This window comes from Eleutherodactylus coqui, chromosome 7, assembly GCF_035609145.1.
Source record: "Eleutherodactylus coqui strain aEleCoq1 chromosome 7, aEleCoq1.hap1, whole genome shotgun sequence".
NCBI classification, from domain to species: domain Eukaryota; kingdom Metazoa; phylum Chordata; class Amphibia; order Anura; family Eleutherodactylidae; genus Eleutherodactylus; species Eleutherodactylus coqui.
Genome location: NC_089843.1, coordinates 90964409 through 90988822, shown reverse-complemented (window position 1 = coordinate 90988822; position 24414 = coordinate 90964409). Strand labels below are relative to the sequence as shown.

At 41.3% G+C, this 24414-nt stretch overlaps 1 protein-coding gene across 2 annotated transcripts in view; it reads left to right on the top strand.

The window, feature by feature from the left end:
• Window positions 1-21184, top strand: part of DLC1 (DLC1 Rho GTPase activating protein) — a 163927-nt gene extending 142743 nt beyond the window's left edge. For both annotated transcript variants that reach the window (XM_066573376.1, XM_066573377.1), the window contains exons 4-14: window positions 2735-2798; window positions 6974-8394; window positions 10421-10597; window positions 12474-12633; window positions 12722-12920; window positions 14140-14353; window positions 14662-14776; window positions 15114-15332; window positions 16032-16249; window positions 16330-16503; window positions 19439-21184. In XM_066573376.1, coding sequence (XP_066429473.1) covers window positions 2766-2798; window positions 6974-8394; window positions 10421-10597; window positions 12474-12633; window positions 12722-12920; window positions 14140-14353; window positions 14662-14776; window positions 15114-15332; window positions 16032-16249; window positions 16330-16503; window positions 19439-19559 — 3051 coding nt within the window. In that variant the 5' untranslated portion in view covers window positions 2735-2765 and the 3' untranslated portion in view covers window positions 19560-21184. The remainder of the gene's footprint in view (window positions 1-2734; window positions 2799-6973; window positions 8395-10420; window positions 10598-12473; window positions 12634-12721; window positions 12921-14139; window positions 14354-14661; window positions 14777-15113; window positions 15333-16031; window positions 16250-16329; window positions 16504-19438) is intronic.
• The last annotated feature ends 3230 nt before the right edge of the window (window positions 21185-24414 follow it).

Genomic DNA, 24414 nt, shown 5'->3' with positions numbered 1-24414 from the left:
AAACATGGCTGCATGCTTTCACAGCGCTCTTCGTGCCCGTAAGGCTGTGTTTGGTATTACAGCTCAGCAGCACTTATATGTGATTACAAAAAAATGCTGCTGAGCTGTAATACCAAACACAGCCTTATGGGCAAGAAGGGCGCTGTTTCTGGAAGAATGCAGCCATGTTTTCCTATTAGATCTTCTATTGCAATCCACGCTAGATGTCTAAATACCATACGGCTTTGAGAAGTGTTTCTATGACTTCTGTGACTATAGACAACATGATTGTGAAAACTCATTTACTTTATAACTGTAGTTGGGTTATCAGCAGGTAATTAATGGTCATCCTGTTAAATCATTTCAAGATGTTCTGATTACACTCCATGGTCATTTCCTCAAAGAATATTCTGGGAAAAGAGATAAAATGTAAAAAGTAAAGAATTTTCTGTTCTACAAAAAAACATTTAATTTATTCTTGTCTGTTTGCTCCTTAACAAATATTTGGGGCCTGACTCGGGCTGCATATATCAAATACATTTTTCAAATAGTTTGTAAAGGATATATTTGGCAAGGTAAAAACATTAGTCGACCGCACTACTTATTTGCTTAGGATTTAGCATTTGGATGTGTAAATGTGGAAGAAAGGGCAGTCTGTGCTTGTTGTGCATACCTCATGTACAATAAGGTCTCACATCTGCGAATGAACATGCTTTCTGTAAAATCATTGCCTCTCCGTTGTGATAACCGAACTGGTTTTTAAAAGATTAACAAAATTATAAGATAGATATACAAATATATATATTTACAGAATTAGTATTTTTGCATTTTACAGAACTCTTTAAATGGTTACGGCCTCCAGACACATTAGGGAAAAGTCATTGGAATCCTCCAATTTTGTCAGGAGCGACCAACTACAATAGGTGTATGGAAACCCTCCTGCCTCGAACCCAACAGATGATGTTGGAGGGAAAAAAAGAATCGGACACGTTGACTTTCAACACCTGATCCTTTTGTTCTCCCTAGAGATAGGCTACTGCCAGAAGTGTCTTGCAGTGGCTTAGGGCCCTTACTCCCCTCTGCCCACTGAAAATACAATAATGCTTGGCCAAACAAAACGTTCATGTGTATGAAGGAGTCAAGAAATATAGCTGTTGGCTTAACTAGTATATGAGCATTAGTTTTATGGCACTACATATGCACTAGTGTTGAAATAAAAGGGGCTAGTGGCTGTTAGGAAAATTGTGGAGATTTACCCAGACAGGTCCTACAACATTGCTGTATTTTCCTAAAATTTAAATGATAGATAGACAGATATGATAGATAGATATGCGATAGAGAGATAGATATGAGATAGAGAGATAGATATGAGATAGAGAGATATGAGATAGAGAGATAGATATGAGATAGCGAGATAGATATGAGATAGATAGATATTAGATAGATAGATAGAGAGATATGAGATAGAGAGATAGATATGAGATAGAGAGATATGAGATAGAGAGATAGAGAGATATGAGATAGAGAGATAGATATGAGATAGCGAGATAGATATGAGATAGATAGATAGATAGAGAGATATGAGATAGAGAGATAGATATGTGATAGAGAGATATGAGATAGAGAGATAGAGAGATATGAGATAGAGAGATAGATAGATATGAGATAGAGAGATAGATATGAGATGGCGAGATAGATATTAGATAGATAGATAGATAGATAGATAGATAGATAGATAGATAGATATGAGATAGATAGATATTAGATAGATAGATAGATAGATAGATAGTAGACAAGAGATAGATAGATAGATAGATATGAGATAGATAGATAGATAGATAGATAGATAGATAGATAGATAGATATGAGATAGATAGATAGATATGAGATAGATAGATAGATAGATAGATAGACAATTACAAGTCCACTGGAGACACAGTGTTTTTAGTGAGTTGGATAAACATAAAGCTTACTAACATAGCTTTATATGTGATAGCCTAAGATTGCAGGCAACTACATATAAAGGGTGCCGTTATATTCGTTGCTGGTTGTAAAGCATACATCCAAGGTAAGGACTTTAAACTGGTGTCTGTTTGCTCATTGGTACAAAGCTTATATTACGATTTTTGCAATTTCAGCATATTTCACCTGTGAGTAAAGACAGACGTACTTAGACACAGAATTGCTTGTCTTGGCTGTTTTTCAAATTTTTGAAGAATTTTCTTAAAGTCATTTGGCATGTAGGTTAAAAAAAGCTGTTTATATGAAAATAATTTGTTGCTTTGCTAAAGTCTAAACCAGTGCAGGTTTAATGTGCAAAATGTATCTACGGTGTTTTATTTGTACTGTTTAATGTGTTGGACATAAACCATTTCTGAGATTCTTGAACTGACTTTAGGTAAATAATGAAAAATTTAGGCCTTAAAAAAAATATGTACTTTTAGACCATTCTGCATATTGCAGAGGCGCATAGATTCTGTGCAGCTGAGTGCCACGTAGCTGTACGCACCCCATAGTGCTCCCTACACTGCCTCAACATTGAGTCCATTAAGACATGACATGATTTATTTGCTGTTACTATGGAATCCAACAGAAAAATAGCATCTTTATGCCTCATTGTGAAATGAGAGGCCTACATAGACATAGTATTGTTCCATACACTTCAAAAAGTTCTGTGCATGAGACCTTACAAAGAAGCGATGTAGCTGCCGCTTTTAAATATAAAGTTACAGATTAATTCTTCTATTTCTAACAGGAGACTGAATACTTTGAATAAATGTGCGGTGATGAAGCTGGAAATCAGTCGAAATAGAAAGAAGGTAAGAATTATCTCAAAGCAGATACAATGCAACTTATTAATTTCCCGGTCAGCTATGTAATTGGATGTTCCCTTTACAATTTATTTAACATTGAAGTTGCGAGCTAAGTGACTTGCCATATTTTAAAATGACTTGCAGTTTTAAAAGAATCTTAATGAACTATGTAGATAAAGTAGATACGATGTGGGAGATGGTAGAAAAAAAGAGTAAAATTATCAATAATAGAAATAAAGTCATTTAGAATGTCATTTATTAAAGGCGTTGTGCCAGAATTAACTTTTATCAACAATCCATAGGATAGGTGATACGCTGACTCCCATCCCCCAATGCTGAGAATGGGCGACCCACGTCTCCCTCTTCTTGTAACTGTGGGGATGCCTCTCCTACACTCAGTGATGTCGTATTGTATGGAGGAATGGTCACACATGTACGACCACCACTCTATTCATTTCAATGGGGCTGACGGAAATGGGCGCTTATTTTTGGCTATCACCAGGAAACCTATTGAAAATGACTGGAGTGGCACCGCAGATACATGGCTTCATTAATCTCCTCCTCACTGGAATGAGTGCAGTAAGGAGCATGGGGGAAATGGGACCCCTGCTCTTCGTAATTGATGAGGGTCTCAGTGGTGATCTCACCGATCAGACTTTAAGCATCTATCCTAAGAATAGGTGATTAAAGTTGATTCTGGTATAACCCCTTTAAATGATTAATCTGGTTTCCAGTAGGCCATAGTTCTTCAATGCTGCCCCATGGTTCTGTCTGTATTACTGAAAACGGCATACAGATAAAAACCTGGACAGAACCATAAACTTTCATTAGGCAAACGGAGATCAGTAAGATTTCAGTTTGATCATGCTTCTTTTCTGGCATTTCTGGTATTGGACAGAATAGTGTAGTCTACTACGTTATTCTGGCCAGCACAAATGTCCTAAAGGAACAGAAAGATAGTCAGAAAACAAAGCTTGCCACTTTGATTTCTGTTTATTGTTCCATCTGGATTCTGTTTTCAGCAATCCAAATGGAAACCCAATCGGAACCAAAGGACATAGGCTGAAACATGATGTGAATGAGGCCTTACATGGGACGATAATTGACTGAACCATCTCAACTTTAAAACTTGATAGCTCAGGTATTCTTGGAGAAAACGCCAATATCCCACTCTCCTCATGGTATACTCGGAGAGCTAGGAATCTGCGATATGGGCAGCTGTTTGGCAGGATTCTTGCACTGGTGAAATGGCGATTATCTAGATATTCCAAGTAAAATGGTACCTGTGCATTATTAATAAGTTGGACGTAGATTCTGTTGTTTATTGCTGCCATTTATATTTTGGTAGTAAAGAAAATCAATTGACCAAAAACTTCTTGGATCCTCCTGAGTGTGTCATTTTAGAGTTGCTTTAATTTTAACATTTTTGCTTTGCCTTATTTTGAATAATGTAGATTTTTGGTATATTTGGATTTAAAAGATTTCCAGCGAAGGCTGGCCGAAACGATACGGAAAGTTTAGACCAGTTATTTCTAATTTGCAGTTTTTTGGATGCCAGGTTAAACTGACTAAGCCACGGAGTTGGTCCAAAACATTCCTACAACAGAAATAACTCTTGTCCTGATGCTTCTATTTGTTTATCTACCTTATGGAGGCTAATTGCTGGTTTTACTGGTTTTGCTTAGAATACAGATGTTTAGTCTCCCTTGTTTACTATAGTTTTGGCCTCTAGCAGTTTTGTAGTTAATTACCTTAGTAAGTTGGAGGATGGTAAATGTGTTTGTGACTTGCACACATCTCAACCAGCTTTTCACTTTAATTCATCCACTGCCTATCCGATCACCATTTTGCATCAACATTTGGGATCAAAACCAAGACTATTTTCTGATTTTGGCTTCAAAATACAGATGCAAAACTCTAACACAACCTGCAATGTGTAAATAAGGTTTTTGACAGCAGTATTTTGGTTTAGGCCAGTTTTAGATTAGCAAATTCTAGATCCATACTTGGTCCTTGATTTAGGCCACATGTCCTCAGCAGTGTCGGATTCTCGCCAGCAGAATATCGCAGCGCATTCCGACATGACACCCACTCCCCCCCATACTCACCTCTCCGGATCTGCCGTGAGAGTCCCTTCTGGTGAGCCGGCGCGCATGCACAGTGCAGCACATGACGCGTCGGTGATAGGCGGTGACGCATATTCCTACGATACTTCTGCTGTGCTCACACATTGCTTGACTACAATGGCAGCCAGCCGCGTGTGCTTCCGCAGAAGATAGAACATGCCGTGATTTCTTTCACACTGCGGAAATCCACGGTAGAATTTTGCAGCGTAAGCATTGGCAGGCAGAAAGCTATTAGGTTCAATAGAACCTAATAGCTGCATAATAACGCCGCAGAAATCTGTCCGTGGACATTAGCCCTTAGGCCTCATGTCCACGGGGAAAATCAGGCCCACTACGGATTCTACATGTAGAATCTGCAGCGGGTCCCTCCTGCCCCGCGGACATGGGCGCTGAAAATAGGAATTTAAAAGAATTAACTCACCCGCAGCGGGCTGGGAAGGTCTTCTCTTCCTCACGGCCGGATCTTCTTTTTCGGCTGGCAGATGAACTCGTCACGCCGGCGGCACGTCGCCGACGTGCCGCGCATGCGCCGGGCACATCCGCCGAGCCGAAGCAAGAAAGATCCGGCCGTGAGGAAGAGAAGACCTTCCCGGTCCGCTGCGGGTGAGTTAATTCTTTGGACGGCTTCCATAGGCTTCAATAGAAGCCCGCGGGAGACCCGCACGAAAATGGAGCATGGTCCAGATTTTTTCATGCTCCATTTTTTTTAAATTCACTTTTATTGACCATCCGCAGGTATTTATCTACCCGCGAGTAGTCAATGCATTCCTATGGGGTGCAGATCCGCGTGCGGGAGAAGAGTTAAAATCCGCTGCGGATTTTAATTCTTCTTTTGCCTGTGGACATGAGGCCTTAGAGACTGTATTACAGAGCTAATGTAAATTTATGCATCTATTCATATGGCCATATTTTTTATGGTCGTCGTCTTTTAAAAGCACAGCATGACCTATTTTTTGCGTTTCTATCTCCATATTGCTATTTTCGATTGGCCAAATACGGATCAGTATTTGTCCAGTAGAAAATAAAAACAATATGGAGGCAAATACTGATGACCTATGGTTATAATGTCATCTGCAAGACGTCCATAATATGGATCCATATTACAGATGTATTAAAATACATTCGTCTGAAACCATCCATATTTGTACCGAAGCTCTGTGCTTCGTAAAGTTGGGTTTACACCAATGCTTTTCATTTCTTGCATATAGCTCCGTTATAGGAGTTGAGCAAGAAAAATAACTACAGTGCTGGAACTGGCCCATGACAGGCGCAAGCAGCACCTGACGGATCCCATTAACTATTATTGTCTTTGTGGGGCTTCAGAATTTTATTGAACGAAATAGGAACATGCTGGGCTGCTTTGCCCAGTGTTATGTGTGCGATCTGAGTCTCTGATGCAGATATGAACATGGCCTAATATGGCCGGATTTGAAGGCTCAATGAGAGCAGTAAGTTGCCAATTGCCATCTTTTGTGTTGTCCAACTTTCATATCTCCACTAATAACCATGTCTATTTCAATAGTATTCTTAATTTATTATAGCATATTATTGTGACTTTTTAAAGGGGGCAGTCCATTTGCAAACTATTGATGGACAATCCTCAGGATAGGCCATCCGTAGGTGATATGCAAGGTTTTTTTTTTTGCCAGGAACCCCTGCTGATCATCTGTTTGCTGGGCCAATGTAGTAATGCACAAATTTGATTTCTGCAGGAATCTGACAACTTTTTTCCCACTGCAGTGGCCAGGCTTGGCTTTACATGCTAAGTTCCCATTGAAATGAATGAGAATTTTGTCCTACAATAGCAAGCCTGGCCACTGCAGTGTGAATGGAGCTGTTTGTTTTCTGCAGCTCTGTGCATGAGCACACCATCCCTATAAACAGATGATTGGCAGGTTTCTGGGTTATAAACTCGTGCCAATCTACCAGTTATAGTCTATCCTGAGGATAAGCCATCAGTATTTTACAACTGGACAACCCCTTTAAGTATTTTAGTATACAATGCTATTTGCTCAAAGAATGGTCTAATGACAACCATCCCTTTCCAATTCATAGAGTGAAGATTCAGATGAAGATGAACCTTGTGCAATCAGTGGTAAATGGACGTTCCAGCGGGACAGTAAGAGATGGTCGAGATTGGAAGAATTTGATGTGTTTCAAGGCCATAAACCGTCATTGGGTGACAATCATCAGTTGGGAAATGCTATAAGCCAGGATAGCATCCTTACAGACCTGAGTGAGCACCAAGAAGTTTCATCAATTCATAGTACCAGCAGTGACAGTCAAAGAGCACGCGTTTCCAGTGAGGCGGGCACCACTAGAACCAACTCTGTCACCAGTGTTTGTTCATCTGGAAACTTTTTTGCAAATGATGACTCATTTGGTAGTCTTCCGTCACCTAAGGAACTTTCCAATTTTAACTTCAACATCAAAGCAAATGAAAAGAACTCAAGGTCTAGAACGAAGAGCCTTCTGAAAAGAATGGAGAGTTTAAAGATCAAAACTTCTCACAGCAAAAAAAAATCTCAGTCCAAACCAGGCCTGACAATCAGTGAACCTATCTTACAAGAAGGGGTAGATGATGATAAGCTAAAGCAGCTGAACTGTGTGGAAATAACCTCTTTGAATGGAAACCATATTAATGCCCCCAAAGTGCGCAAAAGGAGCATCTCAAACTCCACACAAACCAGCAGTAGTAGTAGTCAATCAGAAACAAGTAGTGCCGTGAGCACGCCAAGCCCAGTTACAAGAACACGTAGTTTAAGTGCTTGCCACAAGAGAGTGGGAATGTACTTAGAAGGGTTTGACCCATTCAACCAGTCAACTTTTAGTGATGTTCTTGAACAAAACTATAAGAACCAGAGGAATTTTGGTGATGATGCTGTGTTTTTCATCCCTGAGGACCACAAGCCTGGAACATTTCCAAAAGCACTTTCAAATGGTAACTTGTCCCCTACAGACAGTAGCTGTTCTGTGAGCTGGAGAAATGTGAGTTTTCATGGACATAACCATCTCAGCTTCACAAGGGAAAACAGTGTCAGCAGCGTCAACAGCTGCAAAGGTTCTTTTAGTAGTAGAAGACGTACTTCTTGTTGTTCTGAAGGAAGCCGGTTGAGCATTTATGACAATGTCCCCGGAACATTTCTGTACTCCAGTAATGGTGACTTGGCTGATCTGGAACATGAGGACATTTTCCCTGAACTGGATGACATATTGTACCATGTCAAGGGAATGCAGAGAATTGTAAATCAATGGACAGAGAAATTTTATGACGAGGGGGATTCAGATTCGGCTCTAGACTCTGTGTCTCCGTGTCCTTCCTCTCCCAAACAGATTCACTTAGATATTGATAATGACTGCAATGCCCTCAGTGACCTGGACAGCACCGGGAACTCTTTGAATGATTGTGAGGAGACAACAGTTATCCAAGGACGGAGAGACTCTGGTGTAGGCGCATCCTTGACCAGATCCAACAGGTGAGTCTTTTTGTTATTCATTAATGCCAGTAAATGATTTGTTGTTACTGTAAATTGTAATTGTTGCTTTAAGGTACATATGCAACTACTTTAAATATTTGGAGGCGTTTCCATTGTCTGAAGAATGTTGACACAAGACGAAGACAATTAGTTGTAGTGTGTGCTGTTAAGTAGTGCAAACCCTGAAATCGTAGTCTACTACTTTCTAACCTCAATGTTGATTTGGAATTTGAGAACAATCGTGAGAAAATGTTTCGTTCAGAATTGATTGAAACACCTAAAGGGGCCTTTTACATGGCATGTCAATAGGCTCATTAATAGTTTATATATGCCAAGATGATCGCAAATATGAGGATGAACAATTGCTACTATCATCATATGTCTCCATACAATTTGCATTCGTTAGGCAGCACTTTTTTCTGTTTACATGGGGGGATGTGCTGCTGAAGAGCAGCCGTTTCAATGCCAGAATGAACGATCCAATCAGTTATTTATCTGATGCTTAAAGTGGTATTCTGGCCCTAAAGACTTACCACCTATCAACATGATCATACATCTGTTTCAGTACGGTCCATAGGATGTTATGGAGCAGTAGCATTCATAGGTAGACTTTGCTCCATACACAATGCAGACATCCTGATGGGATGACACAGAGAACTCGAGTCCCACATTCTAGTGGTCAAACTCCAACAATCTTAAATTAGCACAGGTGACAAATGTTGACAGCTCAAATACCCTTCAGAAAGACATTAAAAAGAAAGTAGAAAACACAATACTTGGACCACTTACGAGGATCTGACCCGAGTTTTTAATCCAGTTTTGTTTCATATTACAATACAGTTTTTAACTGGATGCCTAAAGTCTATCACCTCATTTCCCTTCAAGCCTTACCACCAAGTGGACCATAGGTCCGTAAAATGCCACAGGGCGCAGCTACTGAATATCTGGCTGGGATGTAGCTACTGTAGCCTCCCACTGTTATTTTCCTCATTGCTAGGTTACTATTATTCATTAGACCATTGTACATAATGTAGTTTAGGCCGGTTTCTCATTTGCATTGGAATCTCCGGCTGGAGGTTCCGTCATAGATTTGGCTGAAAATACCAAAAGAAAAAGCACTGCATGCAGCACTTTTTCTTCTATCCAAAAGCCAGGCAGCTGGGTGGAAAGCGGGCGGACCCCATTATAGTCAATGGAGTCCATCCGTTCATCCAGTACGGTTCGGTCGTGGGGATTCCACTTTCCTGCTCCCCGAATAGAGCAGGAAAGTGAAATCCTTACCGCAGATGTGAAAACATTAGAGATGAGCGAGTTTACTCGCTAAAGGCAATTGCTCGAGCGAGCATTGCCTTTAGCGAGTATCTCCCGGCTCGAGACGGAAGGTTCGGGTGCCAGCAGCGGGCAGTTTGCTGCGGGGTAGAGTGGGGCGGAACGGAGGGGAGATCTCTCTCTCCCTCTCTCCCCCCCCCCCCCCCCCCCGCTCCCTCCTGCTGACTGCCGCTACTCACCGCTCCCCCGCGCCAGCACCTGAACCTTCCGTCTCGAGCGGGGAGATACTCGCTAAAGGCAATGCTCGCTCGAGCAATTGCCTTTAGCGAGTATACTCGCTCATCTCTAGAAACCATGCTTACTCCACTCATTTGCCATCTTGATTACAATTTGCTGTTATTTGTATTCATTATTTAATTTATTACAATATATCAGCTATCAATTGTTACATAGCACTCTTGAAAACTGTGAAATACCACAAGATCGTCACTCACTACGAAAAATAGCAACTCTTGGCCGAGTCTTTACCTGCCCACATAGCAATTTTTTACAGTTGTAGTGTAATGTTATCTGATAAATCACATTTACTCACTGCATGCATAGACAGCGGCTCCGGTGAGCAGTCATTGTAATGGAAATTGCAAGTCAGACCTCCAGAATGTCTGATTCATACGAGTATGCCAGAGCTTGCCATTGAATTACTTATAAATACCTAAAAGTATCACTCATATCCTAATCATCACTTTATATATCACAGGCATCGGTTCAGATGGCACAGCTTTCAAAGTTCTCATCGTCCCAGTTTACGATCTGCTTCATTGCAAATCAATTGTCAATCAGTGACTCAGATTAACCTCCTGCAGAAATATTCACTGTTAAAACTGACTGCTCTTCTGGAGAAGTACACCCCATCAAACAAACATGGATTCAGCTGGTGAGTATATAGCTTCTGTGATGTATCCAAGTAAATATTGGCTGGGGTAGGCATGGGAACAAATAGTCCATGTAACATGTCTATCATATGTTATAGCTCCCTATTCATGAATGTCTCGTTACTGTAGCCCAAGGCAATTCCTTTTTATACCCTGTCTATAGGTGTAATGGTTCTCTTTGCTGTAACTTGCATGCACATAGTAGCCAGAGATTAGTTGGACTATCAGATGACTCCGGAATGGCTCGTAGGTTTGCTTGTGGCATAGATAAAATAAGTAACATTGTCCCTTCTTCCTCTTCACCACAAAAATGTGTAACCCGCAGCATCAAAGTGCTTCCCATTCAGAGCGGCTATTATCTAAGTTCCCAGAAATGTGAGGACAGTCATGGCGGATAGAAAAGTTATTTCTCATGATGACTCGTAATGTTTTCAGTTTATTTGTAATGCACAAAGAAGGGATTATTCATTTCATTAATTCTGCTATTAGCCAACACGGCAACATAAGTAACAAAATCTGACCAGTGTTCATTGTGTGCCGAGGAATTTGTGTGTAAGGAAAGGTCGGCGAGTGGGCCGAGTGCTCAAGTGTTAGATGTATTTTATATTGTTTGAGCATAAAAGGGAATTCTAGAGCATTGTTTTACGTGACTCTTCGGCTAAACCCTTTTTAAACGGGCCATGTAGCTTTCAATTGCCTTTCTTTTATAAAGCACTCATTTGTAGAACTGATGTTTCTGGCTGACATCCTCTAATGCTTTACACCAGATCCCTGCTGCTATGCCTGCTGCTGGGTGGCAGACCCAACTTGGAGCCTTTTGTTAATTGCAAAAGTTGATGTACAAAACCTCCTTTGTTAACAAGGCTATTTTCTCTTGATGAAGAGGGGGGTGAAGAAGTGACATTATTAGGGGACTTGCACCACAGGATTTATTGACTTACTTCTTGGCTTCTGTCTCCCATTATTCTAATATGTGTAGCCGTGCTAATAGAATCGTGTCTTCTGACTACACTTCTTTCCTGGAAATCCTATATATACACCCCCAAATAAATGCATGGTAAAGGCTTTGTATTCCCAAGCTTTTCCAGCTGAATGTGTCATCTTGTAAATGTATAACTTCTTGGAAAGCAGCAGCATTCTTGTTTTGTCCTTGGGCATTTCTGGTACTACAGCATTCACGCAATCAATCGCCATTAAAGAATATGGAAACATTTGTGCATGACAGCTCCCTGCAGATAAAATGATGCACTTATCTAGTTTCTTTGTATTGAGTTTTCTTTTTCATGCATGCAGGCTCTCCTACATTCATGGTTTACTTTTATTTATGCAGACATGTTCAGCTCATCCTCCCATCTCCTTTTTAGTGGCTGTGTAGCAAAACCACACCCACTCAATACTACACAACTATCTCTGTCTGTCTCATCCTCTGAGTAGCTGGTGGTCCTGTTTCTTCTCACTGCTAATAAGAGCAAAAATTTCACCCATACAGTCCTGTGTAATAGTATTTTACTCTGCTCTGTCCTCCTGGTCTCCTTTACCATCCCCCAGCACTGGCCTAGGGTCCTTTGTAATAGCTCAGTGGAAAGGCAGTGAATGCACCTTCACAACAGGGAAGCAGGCTAGGGAAGCAGTTGTCAGAATTTGCAGACGGAATCTACTAAGATTTCATTCCTCTAGTCTGTAGTGCTTTGGAAAACAATAGAAATACATAAATCAAACAATCAGAAATGTTTATTGAAAACTAATTCCAAAAGGTCTTCATTTCCAAAAACCAATTGATTAAAAAAAAAAAGAGTACAAAGGAGTACACGGCTTTTTACTGTGTTTTTCATAGTCTTCACTCTGTTAAATGTTTCATGTTCTATGTTTCCATTTCAGGGCTGTGCCAAAGTTTATGAAGCGTGTTAAAGTTCCAGATTACAGGGACAAAATCGTATTTGGCGTTCCTTTACCTGTTAATGTCCAAAGATCTGGTCAACCGCTGCCACAGAACATACAGCAAGCTATGCGATATCTGCGCAGTCAGTGCCTGGATCAGGTTTGTTATGGGGGAAACATTGGAGGATTATTCAGTTGGCAGCATTGTGATCAGTTGGATACTTAATCTGGTATATTTTTTTGTAAAGGTGGGATTGTTCAGAAAATCGGGAGTCAAGTCCAGGATTCTGGCGTTACGGGAGATAAGTGAGAACAGTTCTGATCCCCTGATGTATGAGGCACAATCTGCTTATGATGTGGCAGATATGTTAAAACAGTATTTCAGGGACCTGCCGGAGCCACTTCTCACCAACAAGCTCTCAGAAACATTTCTTCAGATCTACCAGTGTAAGTTGGAGGAATACTATTTCTGATTTATTTGACTTATTGATATACATTGGTAATGGCTTAACCACATCAGTGATGGAAGCTCTATTCAGAATGTCTGTTGCTGATTTCCATTATCATTATTACATAATGGAAGAAATAGCACTGCATGCAGCGCCGTTTTATCTGTGAAATTGATGGAATGCATAATGGTGCCAAACGAAACTCATTATATTCAATGGTTCCATTCAGCATGGTTTGGTCTGGCACTTCCACTTTTGCCATTATTAGACTCCTATAGCAGAACTGAACAATGGAAAAAGACAGCGCTGCTCAGCGTTGATGTGAACGAGCACTAAAAACAGAAAGCACATTGAGCAATATTGGGCATTTTTTACATTTTCAGTATATTAGTTTATAGGGAACTGAAACAGGTTCCCTTTAGATAAAGTCTAGGGCTACATGGCAACTTTTGACCATGACAGCGATTGCACAACAGAAAAAGGTTGTGTAGCCCTGCAACTTGGCATTCATACTGAAGTCAACCAGGTCATAATGCGAGTCACAGGTCTCAAAAAAACTAATCTTGGTGTTTTTTTGAAACCTGCGACCTGCAGTCAACTTGTGAATTGCACTGCAACCCCATCAATCTCAATGTGAGTGTGAGGCCACAGGGCTCCACAGCAATTTTCCGTCATGCAACCCCAGTCGCAGCCAAAAGTCACTGTGTATCTCTTGCCTAAGTGGTACCCAATAAATTCAATTCTTCCTTCCCCTAAAATATTCTATCAAGATCCAAAAACCTTATAGTCTATGGACTATTTAGGATCTGGGCTTTACCTGTTTCGTGGAAGCTGGAGTTGCAGAAAAGCATTGGTGTTATCCAGAGGCGTAACTTGAAGCTTCTGGGCCCCAATGCAAAATCTGTAACAGGGCCCCCAACTAAAATGCCTTATTCATAGTACTGGGCTCCCTATATAGAGAAGAGAGGCATTATGGGCCCTTATGGCTTTGGGGCCAGGGTGCAACCGCATCCTCTGCATCCCCTATAGTTACGCCCCTGGACTGTCGTCCTTGACAAAAGATACATAGAAATGACACCCACAGGAAAATCAGTAGCCCATGGTCTGTTATGGCTTGCTTGTAATAGATATGCTTACTAATTAGCCTTGTGAATGCATTGTGTAGAGCTGTTTTTGTCTTTCTATGCATTAATTGGATGTTTGGATGATGTTTTTAGATGTTCCAAAGGACCAGCGTCTCCAAGCAATAAAAGCTGCCATTATGCTTCTGCCTGACGAAAACCGAGAGGTTCTCCAGACTCTGCTATACTTCCTGAGTGATGTAGCTGCAGCTGTGGAAGAAAATCAGATGACACCAACCAACCTGGCTGTCTGTTTAGCACCTTCATTATTCCACTTAAATACATTAAAGAGAGAAAACTCTTCCCCAAGGTAACGGCTCATATTTACAATAGTTTATTATCTTCTGCACTCTTTTTGTAGGGCAGGGAACTCCCATGACAAAAGTGATGCATTGCGTTATACCTAGTGCAGGGCTGGAGAAGGTGGTGCATGGCACATGGATTCTTTCTTGTGCCTTCTTTGAATGCTGTTGTCATACCACACCACCTAGGGTCATGCCCTAGGCATACCATTGTATAGCACTTTCGCCCAGAGTGTTCTTTAATGTTTTTGAATCTTTTTGTCATAAATAATCGTTTCCATAGCGAAATCTTATCACTTGTGTGTTTATTTCTCAGGGTAATGCAAAGAAAGCAAAGTTTGGGAAAACCTGATCAGAAGGACCTGAATGAAAACCTTGCTGCCACCCAAGGCTTGGCACATATGATTGCTGAATGCAAAAAACTCTTCCAGGTACTTTGAGCCAGGTTATATTAAATATTACAGTCACACAGAGGACATTGCATAACTGCAAGCTGCAAATTAATGCCTTCCCCTTTTTTTTTTGCATAGTAAATCTATTTTTTCCATCCTTGTTACATAATGGTTTAAACTCTGGATTAACAGAATAGTTGCATTCTTCTGTAATAATACAAATTTAGCACTCTGCTCTCTATGCCAATAATAACAAGATGTGAGCCATTTAGCCATTTCTGCCCAATTGTTTCCTAAATGCAGTAAATCCACCACAGTTAAGTTTTTGTTAGAACAGATTATCAGATTTGGCTTTATTTTATTGTTTACCTTCTAGATTCCAGAAGAAATGAATAAATGTCGCAATTCTTATATGGAACACGACTTGAGGCCAGTGTGCCTGGAGGAACTGGTTAATGGAAATGCTGAAGGCCCCTGTGATTATCAGTCCTACCTTCAAGAGGGTATTGACAATCTACTCAAAGAGGCCAAGGACAAGTTTAAAGGCTGGGTCAGCTGCTCCACGTCTGAGCAGGCTGATCTCGCCTACAAAAAAGTGAGTATTTTTAGAACATAGGTTCATAATAGAATAGGTCATCAAAGTCTACTTCTTTGCTTTCACACAGGAGTGATAGTCGTTAAGTGACTAGAGGCAGAGCATGCCGAGATCCCAGATTCCAGGTGCCCACCTCCATTCACATTGAACAGGTAGTCAATCAAAGATTGAATGACTCCTGTTTACAGTGAGCAAGAAGTTGCTCACTAGTTGCTTTGTTTCAATGAGCTGAAACAAAATGACTAGCGACTTCCAAGCGATTTCTCGCTCCATGCCCTGTCGGTGGCTGTAAAAATCGCTGTTTCAAGTAATTATTCAAGTGATAATCGCCCTGTGTAGGGGTGCCTTAAATGTATATCAGCTGAAACTCCCAGTGGGAGGGGTCTCCCGACTATCTCCGGACAGCAGCTGTCAGAGGAGATAATGATTTGAGAGTTAGATTTCAACAGCCAGCCCATACGTGTGCAAGTCAAACATGCATCTGTATGGTATGGGAGTGTCGGCCAAGGTAACGGTCAGCCCAATGAATGTTTGACCCAAGGCTAGCTAATGTGTATGACCACCTTAAATGGGACCTGTTTAGATTTGTAGTAATTCCTGGGAAGAATGAAAACTAAAGTAACCCCTCTATTAATTATACAGTTTTCTTCACAGTAGATTGTATCCATGTTATCTAACTTCTGCTTCTTTGCTGCACAGATTGCAGATGGTCCTCCACTTCGACTATGGAAAAGCACTATAGAGATCCCGGCCCAACCAGAAAATGTTCTTCAGCGTCTACTGAAAGAGCAACACATGTGGGACGAGGATCTTCTGGATTCCAAAGTTATTGAGACATTAGATGAACAGACTGATATTTATCAATATGTCCAAAATAACATGGCTCCACATCCTGCCAGAGACTTTGTTGTCTTAAGGTGAATAGTAATGAAATTTTAATATTTACTGTCATTAGGTTTGTTTTTGTATGCCGCTTACAATTCTTTAATTCCCATAGATCTTGGAGAACTAATTTGCCGAAAGGAGCCTGTGCTCTTCAGACTACATCTGTGGAACATGATCAAGCCCCTTTACTTGGCTTGAGAGTCAATGTGCTTCTGTCCAAATACCTCATTGAGCCTTCTGGCACAGGAAAATCCAAGCTTACCTACATGTGCAGAGCAGATATGAGGTAAGAGGTAATCTGTGTCTTGCATTAAAGGGGTAGTCCCATAAAACAAAGTTATCCACAGCATAGGGGATAATTAGCTGATTGGTGGAGGTACGACCATTAGGACCCCTACCAATTTCGAGAGCAAGGATCCTGAAGCTCTGCAAAAGAATGGAGCAGTAGTCAAGCATGTGCACTGCCACTCCATAAATTTCAATGGGACTGTCAGAAATAGCTGAGTTCAAGCACTGAGCTTACCTCTGGCAGTGTCATTAAAATTAATGGAGCGGTGGTGCACATGCTCGACTGCCATTCCATTCGAGGACCTTTGGGACCCCCATTCTCGTAATTTGTGGGAGTCCCAGCATCGGACCCTTCTACGCAATCAGCTATTTATCCTCTATCCTATAGATATTTGATAACTTTGTTATGAGGAACAAGGTGTATATAAAGATAAAAATAATACCTCTCATCATCGTGCTGCTTCCCCACTGCCAGCTCCGGTCCTCTGGTCTTCTATTTACTTTTGCTGCAGCAGCCACATGGTGTTAGAATTGGGGTTACCACCAGGGGTGTGGGGGCCCGGGCTGGCGTCTCTGTCCGGGGTTCCCCCACTCTGGTGGTTGGTCGCGGCGGCCGGCGGTGCGCCCCGCATCGTGTGCGGGCGCGCCTGTCTGCTGGTCGGCTGCGCGGCACTCTGGTCTGTGCACGTCGCCGTGGGGAGGTGGTTTCATAATTCCCCCTGGTGGTGATGTGACTTCTCCCCGCCTACTGGGCGGGGAGTTTCACATATAAACCTGGTCAGCCAGACTCTCATTGCCAGTGTTTGGTTCAGCTGACACCCGCTATCTTTGACCTGACTTCTAGTGTTTTGACTACTGCTTGCCTCTGATTTCGCCTCTGGTTTTACCTCGGTACTGCGTTTTCAGTTCAGAGCCTGCCTGGTTGACTATTTTCTGGTCGCTGTTTAGGTTCTGTTTGCTATTCAGGTTCCCACCTGTCTGTTTCCCAGTCCCTCCTTCCCGGGTTCCCTGACACTATGTGCAGCGCAGGAACCGTCACCCAGTTGTCGCCCTGGGGCTTAGCCCAGGGTGGCAATTAGGTAGGAACACGGGAGAGGGCTGGCATAGGGATTCCCTGTCCATCTGCCCTGACCAGCCCTAACACATGGGTTGTTTATCCACCTGACTGCAGCAGCCAATGGAAGGCCTGATAGGGACGTCATCAATAATTTGCCATAAACCTACCACCTCCTACATTATAAGCCCACATGACAGGTTTACGGGACATCACCAGGCCAGAAGACCTGGTGACATCACCTGTCAATCACCATGGTGCTGGAGCACCAAAGCAGAAGTCCGGCGTCACAGTGAATATATTACTTCTATATAGTTTTGGGCATGGGGGGCCCAAAACTACATGAAAAAACAACTGCCTTGAGCAAGAAAATGGCATTGTAGGCAAATATCTCATAAGACAAGATTATTTTGACCTTTCTTTTACTCTGTGACTTTTTGGATATTCAAGTTAAGATGGCCTTCGCTATAACAATTATCATTAAAGGAGTTTTCCATGACTAGAAGAACGTGACTACTTTCTTCCAGAAACCACTTCCACCTGGACACAGGTTGTGTATGGTACTGCAGCTCAGTCCCTTCACTTCAGTGAAGCTGAGCCGCAATAGCATACACAATCCACAGCTAAATTTGGCGCTGTTTCTGGAAGAAAACAACCATGCTTTTCTAATCCTTAACAACCTCTCGCACTTCCTTCTTTATGATCGTTACATCTGTAGTATTATAATCTCAGTTTCAACAAATGAAAATTTGTCCCATTGAGCCAAACACTTATCACCTATGCTTTAAAAATGTAATTGGTGTTTAGTAGATAAGCTTCAATTCTAAAGGTCCATTTACATGGGACGAATGTCGGGCAAACGATGCCCGACACTCGTCCCTGTGTTTCCTCACTCCCATGCTCCTGCACGGGAGCTACTGGTCCTGGCTCACTCACGGAGCGGCCAGCAGGGGGCAGGACACTGCAGGAGATTTCTCTCCTCTCACTCCCCCGCCCCTCTCCATTGAGATAACACAGCGGCCATTCACAAATGAACGGCCGCTGTGTTATCTCAATGCCCGACATTCGTCCTGTGTAAATGGACCTTTAGTGTTTAGTATATTATGGGCTGAGTAAAATACAAATGGTGCAATGCAAATGCATCATCTTTCATATAGTATAAGATATATATTTTATGTATTTATATCCCCTTCCCAACAAGACTTCCAATTTAAAAAAAATCTGAATTCTAATGGTATCATTGCCAAATCTTTACGTCTACAACCAGCTTTAGTAATTCCAAACATGTAGAGGACAAATTCTGTTGATCCATGATCTATCTAAAAGCTGTAATTCATTCATTCGGCAAGTACAATCTTGCACGGAACGTCAGGAGGGTTAGAGATATCTATCAGTAATCAGCACACCACTATTCTTCATCTTGTGCTTCCAAGAAGTTGACATTTTCTGAAATAGACATCAAACTATATTCTTGATAAGGAATCATGTGTACTAGCACGTAGCCCTGCATAGCTATGCATATCTTACATAATTTGGACTGAAGTTTGACTGCACCCTGCCTTTTTCCTATTTAAAGGGATATTTAGCGGACGTTATAGTCACTAGATTACTTCAGAAGGGTTATTTATCTGGGTATTTGTTCTGATTGCCAAATTTGGGGTCAAGAAAGAAATTTTTTTTTTTTAGAAAAATTGCCTTCTACTTTATAGAGTTTTTTTTGCTTGCCTTTCGATCAACATTGCACGATAATAATCTGAGCTGCATAGAAGGATGGCTTATTTTTTAGCCTTATAAACTATGTCACTATGGAAGTGATGCTATGCTACATAGTGTATTTGTAGATAGATGCCTAATATCTACTATTTGCTTTCTGTTTCAGGGGCCACATGCCAGAATGGTACAGTAAAGTTTTCGGACAATTGTGTGCAGCTGAAGTTGTAAGGATTCGAGACTCTTTTACCAATCCACAAACTGAAAGCAATATTGGAAAGTCAAGGTGACAAACCTAGGAACCGTCACCCACAACTCGGAGGAAATCATTCATCCTTAGGATCGCTGGGGTTAAAAGAAGACTAGGAACCCACCTGTTGGATCTTTTTGTATGTTGTTGTTTAGAACTGGTTATATGTAAGATTTCAAGCTGCTTTTTCATCCATATGGTGCTTAATGCCCTGGACTGGAAATACTCGTCCTATAGACTCTCAACTTTTATCATCAAATATGTTTTATTACATATGAACCGAATTGGCTTCTGAGAAGCAAAAATACTTTATTGGAAAGATGCATCGTGTAGAAATATAAAAAAACAAAGCCACATTCCTTCATGATGTTTTCATGTAAATCATCATCCTGGTTCTTGGGGACTGGTGCATCCACTGGAATAATTGGTACTCATTCTTTTATTTTGTATAGGTATCTATATACTTCTATCTACCAGATATTTGCACAGTGAAGATGTGTGAATGAGTGCTATCCTTGTGAATTTCATCATCATCATCATCATCATCAACGCGTCATTAAGTGTCTGGTACACTGATAGTTTGTAATGGTTTTAAACTCAGGTTTAGTTCAAATGGTCAACAAATCGTACCAACCTATTCTTGCCTATCCCAGATTTGCTGACCTGTCATTGTACAAGTAATCTCGTCTGGAGAACATCCATTAGACCCTACAGCAAAACCATGTGAGCCTTCCACTCCGTTATTGTCAATCACTCTTCACACTATACAAACATCCTCTTATATGTTATGAAAAGATAGACCTTATATACACCTCAACGAGATGCAACATATATGCTTTAATGTTCATAATCTATAAGATCGTTTTACGTACAGACAAGGTGCCTCTTGAGGCAACAGAGTAATTTATATTACTATTTAATTACTTTAATGGTGGTGATCCTTAGCTTCCATGTAAAAGCTGGATACTGCTTGTGTATATATAAGAGCATGGTCCCTGCCCAGTGTAGAGATCCCTTTCAATGACAATCGTATACAGTAAAGACTTCTTAGGTAGGTGATTAATGCAGTGGGTATCAAGGGTCAAGTCATTGCCATGCAATGATATGAGCCTGTGGCACCCAAAAGATATAGGATGTCTCTTTAAATAGATTTGTTAGAGTAAGGAGGAGGAAACTCGGAAGTTCTTAGAGGTAAATTAATTGTGTGCTGTCTGAAAGGAGAACTTTTTGGAATGAAAGTGATGAAAGACTGTTTTCGTTACCGTTGTCAGTATTATGTTAAATGCTTTGCAATGAAGAATCCGTTTAATGTAACAGTCATAATAATGTTTTCATTATCAGTGTTTCCACATATTCCATTCAATATATATATCTACATCGTCTATTCATTGTAATCATCATGACTGTAAGGTGTCGCTGTACATACCACTTTCATGTAATGTGTATTGTTCTGGATAGTACCTGCATGGCATACGTAATTATTTAATGTATACTTGTATTTATACCTCGGATATTTTGTTTCAGTATCTGGATGCATTCCCTCAATTTTAAATATGCTAAATGTGATAAATATAAAAATAAAAGAGCTTAGAAAATAGATTTATATCTTGATGCATACGTCTTATCAAAATATAGCCAAGTGCACTATTAAATGTCTCAAAAGAAGCTCTGTGGTGTCCATTTATTGTCACTCTTTTATTACCGGTTTCTAGACTCCAGGATACAAAAAATGCTTTATTTAAATGACCTTAAGTTAAGGCTGATTTACACACAATGATTCTCGCTCAAAGCCGTCTTTTGAGCGGTAATCGTTGGGTCTAACTGCACGAACATCGTGCAGTTTTCGTTAACCAGTCGCTGATCGTTGTCTTTCAACATGCTGAAATAGAACAATCAGCCTTATCAGGAATTCACAGCGGGATGCAGCTGATACTATTTTTCAGCTTTATCCAGCTCCCTGAAGACAGGCGGGGTATGAAGAACACAGCGGTCCAGCTTGTGTTCTTCATACTCCGCAAGGAGCGCACAGCTGTATACCAGCTGAGCACTCCGTGAACAGCCGAGGTATGAAGAACACAAGTGGTCCAGCTGTCTTCTGTATACCCCACTCAGAGCGTTCAGCTGTATACCAGCTGAGCGCTCTGTGAACAGCCAGGGTATGAAGAACACAAGCGGTCCAGCTGTCTTCTGTATACCCCACTCAGAGCGCTCAGCTGTATACCAGCTGAGTGCTCTGAGCAGAGAACCGCTGGATGCAGAAGACAAGCGGCCCCGCTTGTCTTCTGCATACCCTGCTCAGAGCGCAACGTTTGAGTGATCACCTTGCCCTGTAAATGCACACAATGATTATCGCTCAAAAGTCGCCCAAAAGACATCTTTTGAGCAATAATCGTTGTGTCTAAACCAGGCTTTAAAACATCTTCCAAAGCAACACTTGAGGTGGTTTCACATCTGTGTTAGCGCTCAGTTCAGGGTTTCTGTCTCTGCAAACCAGAGACAGAAGTGTTTGGCCACAGGGATTCCCTGAATGGTGTAGGAAAGCAGAATCCCCATTGCAGATGTGAAAGCACCCTAATAATATGATAAGTCGTACCTCTGACTGCTGGGTATCTGGTTTTTAAAGTAAAAAGCCGGAAAACCCCCCAGGTTCAACAAACGTCTCCTATCTCCACCTGTCTCCGATGACTTAACCTTTCCTATACCAATGACTTGGCAGACAGGTGTATCTCCTTTGTGGACTTCACAGAAATGCTTGGAAACCACAGATATGTTAATTGCATCAGTATGCATGCTGTCTGAACGATGTTTACAAATCTGGACCTTAAGGGCAGATACTGTGCAACCCACATAGTTGGAAGTCTACTGATGACCCTTATTCCCTTCCCCCATGCAAACCCTATCCTGTGGGAAAGAGGGTAAGTTTATATATTGGGACAACTCATTTTAAGTTGTTCTATTTGATGGGTGGGGTTTAAGAAGCCAGATAATATGTGCCTACATGTTCCTGAGATGTATATCCCCCACTGGGCATATTCATGAATATCCAAAACTCAAATCTTAATTCCGCCCCAAAAAATCCCTTATTACCAATTTAACACAGCTCCATGCATATCATCACATTTTCTCCTCTTTTCTGGTTTCCGTCATCATCCTTAACTTCTCAAGGACGCGGACCTGTTTTTCCATTTTCGTTTTTTCCTTTGCCTTTTTTAAAAATCATAATAAGTATTTTATTTAACCATCGATGTAGATGTATGACGGCTTGTTGCATTTTTCAATGGTACTATTTATACTACCATAAAATGTATTGAAAAACTTTTGAAAAATTCTAAGTGGAGTGAAATGAAAAAAAAATGAAATTCACCATCTTTGGGTGCGTCTTGTTTCTATGGTGTACACACTGCAGCAAAAATGTCATGATAACTTTATTCTATGAGTCAGTATTAGAGATGAGCGAGTATACTCGTTTCGAGTAATTACTCGATCGAGCACCGCGATTTTCGAGTACTTCCGTACTCGGGTGAAAAGATTCGGGGGGTGCTGGGGGGCGGGGGGAGGCGTGGCGGAGCGGGGGGTAGCAGCGGGGAACAGGGGGGAGCCCTCTCTCTCTCCCTATCCCCCTCACTCCCCGCTGCAACCCCCCACTTACCCACGGCGCCCCCCGAATCTTTTCGCCCGAGTACGGAAGTACTCGAAAAAGGCGGTGCTCGGGCGAAAAAGGGGTGTGGCCGAGTAGGTTCGCTCATCTCAGTATGATTACTATGATACCAATTTTATATAGCTTGCTGCACTATATTTTTTTCCAAAGATACTACATTTTTTTTAAATTATTTTCGGACATCATCTTCTGACATCCATAACTTTCTTTTCTCAACCTAGTTGTGCTAGGGCTCACATTTTGCGGGACGTCCTGTAGTTTCTAATGGTATCATTAAATACAACTTTTTGATCACTTTTTATTTCATTTTTTCTTGAAGACAGAGTGACCAAAAAAGCACATCTCTGGTGTTTTTTGGTATCTTTTTTTCTAAAACGTTCACAGGGTAAATAATGCTCTACTTTGATAGATCAGACTTTTACAGACGCAGCGGTACCAAATATGTTTTTTTTTGTTTTATTATTTAGGTTTTTTTATTATAAACATGGCAAAAGGGTTTTTTTGTTAATTTTTTTAAAACCTTGATTACTTTTTAATTTTTTTAAATAATTAATAAAACTTTTTAAAACTAATTTTTACTTTCTTTTTTGTAGTCCCCATAGGGGACAAACACTTGTGATGCTTTGGTTGCTCCTGCAGTATGATGTAATGCCATACCATTACATTATACCGTGATCTGACAAGCACTCTGCAATGGCAGTGCTGGGGCCTTCCAGAAGGCCCCCAACTGCTATGACAACCAAATGGCCACCCGCGGGTGGCAATGCCAGGCCGCCGAACATCGGTCGGGGCATTTAAATATCGCGATCACAATAGTTTCCTCCGTGCTTTTAAAGCTCTGCGGAATAAGTTGGTGCTATACAAATAAAGATTATTATAGCTAACAGCTCCAATGAGCAGCGCGGCTTATCTGAGCTGTTGCGAGCAGCTGTCTGCTTTAAGAAACAGCCAGCACCCGCATTGTATGGAGCAGGATCGACCTGTGATCCCCTTCCATACATACCCTGAACCTGCAGATACGTCCTGTAACACTAAGTGGTTAAAGTGATCCTCTGCTCCTGGTCAAACAAAGATGGCCACACCACTTAATTAACTACCTGACGCACACTGTGCATTACTATATATCATTCGTCTAAGACGCAATATGCATCGGTGGTCTAAGACACTACACCCTGCTTTAATTGGCCAGTCAAAGCAGCATGTAGTGTCTTAGACCACTTAGGCTGGGTTCACACGG